The sequence below is a fragment of the Periophthalmus magnuspinnatus genome, chromosome 5 (genome assembly GCF_009829125.3).
Source record: "Periophthalmus magnuspinnatus isolate fPerMag1 chromosome 5, fPerMag1.2.pri, whole genome shotgun sequence".
Lineage (NCBI taxonomy): Eukaryota > Metazoa > Chordata > Actinopteri > Gobiiformes > Gobiidae > Periophthalmus > Periophthalmus magnuspinnatus.
In genome coordinates, this window is record NC_047130.1 from 1,694,882 (window position 1) to 1,701,477 (window position 6,596).

General features: G+C 42.8%; 1 protein-coding gene across 3 annotated transcripts in view; it reads left to right on the plus strand.

The window, feature by feature from the left end:
- Positions 1–1,176, plus strand: part of pcbp4 (poly(rC) binding protein 4) — a 105,796-nt gene extending 104,620 nt beyond the window's left edge. For all 3 annotated transcript variants that reach the window (XM_033967150.2, XM_055222147.1, XM_055222146.1), the window contains one exon: positions 21–1,176. In XM_033967150.2, coding sequence (XP_033823041.1) covers positions 21–438 — 418 coding nt within the window. In that variant the 3' untranslated portion in view covers positions 439–1,176. The remainder of the gene's footprint in view (positions 1–20) is intronic.
- Positions 1,177–6,596: the final 5,420 nt, after the last annotated feature.

Here is a 6,596-nt window from a genome sequence, read left to right on the forward strand (position 1 = left end):
CTCCCTCCACCTATCCCCAGTTTAGAGACGGCCAAATCCACGGCCCAGTCCTCCTCCATGCCGTCTCCCGTTGACCTGACCATGAGCTTCACCCAGCCCGCCCCCACCGCCTCGTCCTCTCCCTCCCCCCTGGCAGCGATGGGAGCGACACTGCCCCACGCTCCGATCCTGGGCGGCCCGTACGCCCTACCCTTGTCAAGCCTCCTCGGGGTCAAATCCATCCCTTACCTGGCACTGTCCACCCCTCCCGCCTCCGCAGCAGCAGCAGCCATCGGGGGTCCGGTGATGGCGGGCTCGGTACCGGCGGCGGCTACGGCGGCGGCGGCGGTTCCGGTCCAAGCTCACGCGGCGGCAGCTCTGGCGTCCTACACGGCCAAGATCTCCACCTCGGCTAACGGCATGAAGAAACCGGAGAGGCAGAAGTTTGCGCCCTACTAAAGACGCGCCGTGAAGTTTTACGTTATGGCGCAGTCTGTGGACGGGGCAGAGCTCAAACTTTGACCTTTTTCCACACGTTTTGCATGTAACGTTCAAGTGAAATCAGATTTATGGAAACTGGAAATGATCGTCTCTATTTATCCCAACATAACTGGATCAATATCTCAACTTAAAATCGACCCGAGACACTGTCAACATCAACGTTTTCCAGCCTTTTTCGCGCGTATACTGTATGTGACGTAGCTTCGAACTGTAGACAAAGAAAAGTATAATCAATCAAAACAAGACATTGCTTTTTAAACCGTGATGACCCATGTAGTTATACTCTCTGTAGGTTCACGTTTCTGTTTGTCTTCCATGATCCTTTAACGCTGAAACCAGACCAAACTTTGTTGCACACTGCCAGACCCAGCACTGAGCTACTGTCGCTATTTAAGTGCAAAATGACAATCTTCTATTTGTACATTTAACGCCAATTCCTACTGGTTCTTTTAGCATCGCTCATTGTCACCTAAATGAACTCAGGGTGGACAAATACGTGTAATTAAACTTCAATGGCCATAGGATAAAGTCTCATGTAGTTTATATTTAAGGATTAACAAGCATGCGTCTTTATTTTTCAATTACTATTTTTATGTGGCGATTACTGTAAATCTGAAATGCCAAACTCAGGACACTAAATCGATTTTGTTTGATTATTTCCCAGGATAAACTCTCACATACAGTATATACATATAAACCCCGCCCCTCTGCGTCCGACAGTTGCAGACGGCCTTTTCGTGTCATTCCTGTTGCGTCTGAAGCTCTGCCCTCTCGACCGACTGCGCTGCTCAGATGTTGCCTCGCTTTGATATTAAAGGTTGTTTGGGCCACAAAGCCTATAAAAGCCATAGAGACTTTGAGCTCTCCGTCTGCTCCCTACGTCTAACTATCGTACTCTCTTATTTATTAACTAATATTCCCTCAGAGTCTCACTGGTCACTAACACTGAGCTGAAGCGCAGCCTTTGATCGACTTGATCGACTTGTACATGACTCCGCACTCGTGCTGTTTTAGGAGTTTATGTTTTAGGTATGTGTTTTATAAAGTTTACAACAAATTTAAAAATATCTTTTTCTCTTTTGTCACTCTTTTTGTGTTATGTTCACAGATTATTTTAATTGTATTTTTAAGTTATTTTTTTAACTTATTAAGTATTACATTCACACGTGTTTTCAAAATAATGTTTGTTTTATGGAAAATACACTGTAGCTTCTCTTGTGTTAGCTGAAGCTAACTTATCCTGAATCTTTTTCTATATTAAACGAGGACGTGCTGTGACATACGTGTGCCTCCACAGAGCTAGAATAAAGGAAACGTCTGAACGATGACTGCGAATGTAAGAACAAAACTCTGCTTTAGTTTTAAAACGTGGAACAAGAGTTTGGAAGAGTTCAGTACAAATGTTCAGAGGTGTAGCAGTTTCAGATGCGTTTCCTGGTTGTAGCTCTGTGGATCAGACTCATTCAGTAGCAAGGAACAAGTGAAGTTGTGTTATTTTTAACAAAAGTGACATTCTGTGTTGTGCCAGGGACTAATGCTGCATGTTTGCTTGGCCTCACTAACACATTCACATGTAAATACACATATGATATGAACTTGAACTAAACTGGCCCACAGTTAAAAGGGGATTTACACAGAAAACCACCCGACGCATAGGCCTTGGTTGTGCACTGACTGCCTTTCACGGACATTGTGAACCTAAGCAATACAAAAACAGGGCCAATTGAGTAGCTCCACGGAAATCTTTTCAACAAACGCTCGACACGTAACATGAACGGGGTGTTAATGCTTAGATTTATCTGGTATTGTTCTGTTTTCAAAAATAATGTGGTATATTAACAAGCTTACTTATTTTTATAAAGTCTGATGACCTTGTTAACTGAACTGTGGATTCAAAGCTTCTGAACATGTGTCTCTCTCTCCATTACTCACCTTTTGTGTTTCTTTCATTGTCTGCGTGTCCTTCCTCCATTTGCATGAGTTTGACTTGAATTGATGTCTATGCAAAAACATCTCTGAGTGGGTTAAGCGCAGTGTGTTTCTGTTTTACATGGTGCAGCTGGAACCAGAACGGCTACGACAAACTATGGGTCTGACTCACAACTTCTCCTGCCTCATGATTACTGCACGTTAGTATCCAGAGTATCCAGAGTATCCACCTCTAAGGGAACGATACTGCATCTCTCTTCACGTAACAGTCATAGTTCCACAAAAACCTTTTAAAATCCCGTCATAATCAACGAATTAATCTCTGACGGTGCTTAAAAACACTGATTTCTTTATGTATTTTGCTGTGAAATTATCTGTAGTTCCCTCAAACATTCAACAAATACTTTAATATAAACACTGAATATTAATTACTGAAGGCAGCGATAATAAGGCCCGTGTTTTATTTTACGCAGCCATGCATAAATGAATTAATAATGTTTTAGAGAAGCACGTTTTAACCTGAGGTCTCGGCGTAGCGACTAATGCGAACCGAACAAACACTGCGCCCGAGCAAAATTCTGCACGGCTGGGACATTACGAGTTGTGCAGACGTTGCTTTTAATAGTGTTCGCCATATGCCCGGACTCGGAAAACAAAGGACAAATTGTACTGAGGTGGGCCGGCGTTGTGTTTCAGACCCGTAGTCAGCGAGTCCATGTAAACAGTGTCACTAAACGAGACGCGACGGAACAAAAGAAATGAGTCGTATGATCTCATTTGAATTATAATCCCAGTTTGTGCGGTAAACAGATTAGATTCATCTCACTCGTCACACCCTCACGTCTTCACAAAGGACCGACTCTTGTCATTATCACGTTGCACTTGAAACATGAAACGCTCATTTTGGTTCTGGAGCATCTTCCTGCTGAAGGAGGAGAGGTCTGCCATTTGTATATCAGCCCCAGGTGTTTGTGAACATGTTTTGTTTTTGTCCATGCCATATTCTACTAAATAAAATCCACTATTAAACCGGGTCTTTCTTTGTGTAGCTGTGACACGGTTCGTTCTCTCGTTGTGAAATGCAGTATTTCTCATGCAGGGCCGGTCCTACGTTTCAGGGGGCCCTAACCTGAATGTGTCTCTGGGGCCCCCTCCTGCCTCAGCTGTTGTTGATTCACATTTGACACATTCTGACTCTGCTCTCGTCACTTTGACCAGTTGTTTTTGTGTTTATCTGAACAACATCAGACTGAAAACATCCACAATGACACAACTACCATCGATTTTTGAAATTCTACACATTTTTTTCTTCATTTCTGGTGCATTTTAATGTGTTTCAGTTGTGTGTTTCTTACATTTACATGATGTCGGGTCCTTGCTCCGGTGTAAACACAGAGCTGCCCTCACCTCTGCACGACTCAAAAAAAAAAAAAAAGTAGCAGCAGCAGCAGATATTTTACTCCTACAGATATTAAACAAATGTAATCGTTTATGAGGGACATTTAAGCTGCTGTAAACACATACGCCCTGTGCACAATAAAATTTGACATATTATATTATTTTCAATATAAACGTATGAGCTCTTGGGGGCCCCCTGCTGGCCTCGGGGCCCTAAGCAGCTCCTCATTCTGCTTATAGTCTGGACCGGCCCTGTTTAGTCAAATAGAACTTTCTCAGAATTGATTTACAAGTCAGTTTTGCAAAACATTTGAGTGAGGAAAGAGTTTGGTTGAAAATATATCACTTGATTAACGTGTTTTGAATTAATCGCACATCTGTATTGTCTATAATCTGGACTATTTGCACGTATTTATTTGCGTTTTTATTTATTTGACGGATAATACAGTCAGAGATGAAGTTACAAACCAAAACTTATTGCAGCAGATGCGACGCAGACTGAGTTTTCTTTATTATAGTTCAAAACATGTACAGTATATTTGCTTGTTTTATCACTACTGTGTTTAAGTAATGAAACCGCGAGCTATTTCCTCTTATATTACACACGTCTGGAAACTTTTGAACTCTTCCACCGTCAGATCAATGTTCTTTATAATAGAGATGTTTGGGTTCATTCATTCTTTCCAGGAAACGCAGTCTCCAGGCGTCTCTCGTGTTACAGAACGACAGGATGACAAACAATAAAACAGGTAAGTGCATGCTATCGCTATACGTAGCATTTAGCTGCTATTAAACCTGTCAATACGTGAGGAGGGATTATTTATCATCGTCAGACGGATGCAGTGGAGCGATCTGCAAGTTAAACAAGTGTCTGGTCGCGAGCCCCTTGAGCTGTTCCTTGAGAAATGGCACATCTCTGGAGCTTTTGCATTTAAACATTAGACACATGCAGTTTGCTGTGGAAATGTAAACAGTATTTGCAGGGGAGTGTTGCAAAATTTCACCGAGTGTCCGTGTCGAGCGTGAAATAGACTCGTGACTGCTGTTGTGCCCTCTGGAGTCGGGTTTAATCGTACCTCCGACTACGACGTGCCGAGTGATGGCTGCCCACAACGGCTCCGCTCCTGCCAGTGCATGTTCAAGTGACTCTCGCACATAAACGCACACATCCCAACACGATCTGCTCCCGCGCACAATCAACAAACACGATCCCAGAAAGGAAAAGCACATCTGTATCTGGTTTTCTCATTCACAAATGCAACGGTCTTTTCATTTTATCTTGTCCAATAAGGCAGAAAAGATCATTTTTGCTCATATACCGTAAATTTCGGACTATAAGCCGCTATTTTTTTCCCCCACACTTTGAACCCCGCGGCTTATACAACGGTGCAGCTAATTTATGGATTTTTACTGACTAACGACCACCGGGGGGCGCTATCAGGCAGTAAATGCAAAATGAGACAGACATGGGGGGAAAAACTATACGCTGAAGATTAAACTATTTTTGATTTTGATGGAAAACACACGAAGAAATGCAGATGATGCCGCTTTTAAGTTAAAGGCAATGGGTCTGGCGTCAAAGAAGGAAATAGAGCCACAGCACGTAGGTTTGACCATTAAAGAAGGAAATAGAGCCACTGCATGTAGGTTTGACCATTAAAGAAGGAAATAGAGCCACAGCACGTAAGTTTGGCCTCAAAAAAGAAGGAAATAGAGACACTGCACGTATGTTTGACCATTAAAGAAGGAAATAGAGCCACTGCACGTAAGTTTGGCCTCAAAAAAGAAGGAAATAGAGACACTGCACGTATGTTTGACCATTAAAGAAGGAAATAGAGCCACTGCACGTAAGTTTGGCCTCAAAAAAGAAGGAAATAGAGACACTGCACGTATGTTTGACCATTAAAGAAGGAAATAGAGCCACTGCACATAAGACTGGCATTAATGAATCAATGGTGCAACATTGGAGGCGACAGCGGGAAGAACTCAGTCAATATAAAAAGACGACAGAAGCTTCAGAGGAAATAAAAGCAGACGGCTCGTGTTGGTGTTGTTTTATTTTCTAAACTTGCCGGTGTGTTCATCCCGTGTTTTAAAAAAGCGTGTCTTAAATTAAAACAAAAAAACCTTCCGTGCACCGTCTTTCTGTGTCAATATCTCATGTTACAACTTGAAAACCTGCGTCTTTTATTCAGGCGCGGCTTATTTATGTACAAAACTGATTTTCTTTTCAGATTTAGCTGGTGCGACTTATATTCAGGTTCGCTTTATAGTCCGACATTTACGGTATATGCATTTATGTTCATACTTTTCCCGCATTAGTCCGGCCCGCTTTATTTTCAGGTTTAGTCTCACTTTAATCCGGTGTTTGATGTGGTGTGTGTGTGTGTGTGTCCTCTCTCTGTATCACACACACACACTCCATAAACAGAGCTGCAGTGTGAGATGAAAGCGGCTCACAGAAGCAGAGCGTGGAGTTCAACAGCTGGTCAAACGCATCACGCTCCTCGCCGTCGGCACATGTACACAGAGATGCACACACACACACACACACACACACAATGTCCACGTGTCCATTCACAGGTAATTTGACGTTTCAGATGATTGTTTCACTTTGTACCGAGTAAAATAACTGCATAAATCATGAGAGTTTTAACCACGTGTCACTGAACATTGTTTTAACTGTGAGACTTTACCACACGAGCGTTGGTCAAATCCCAGACGCCACAGAGGACGACACGGACTCTACACACACTCTGTCATCGTCCTTCAGCGGGAGACTGCACCTT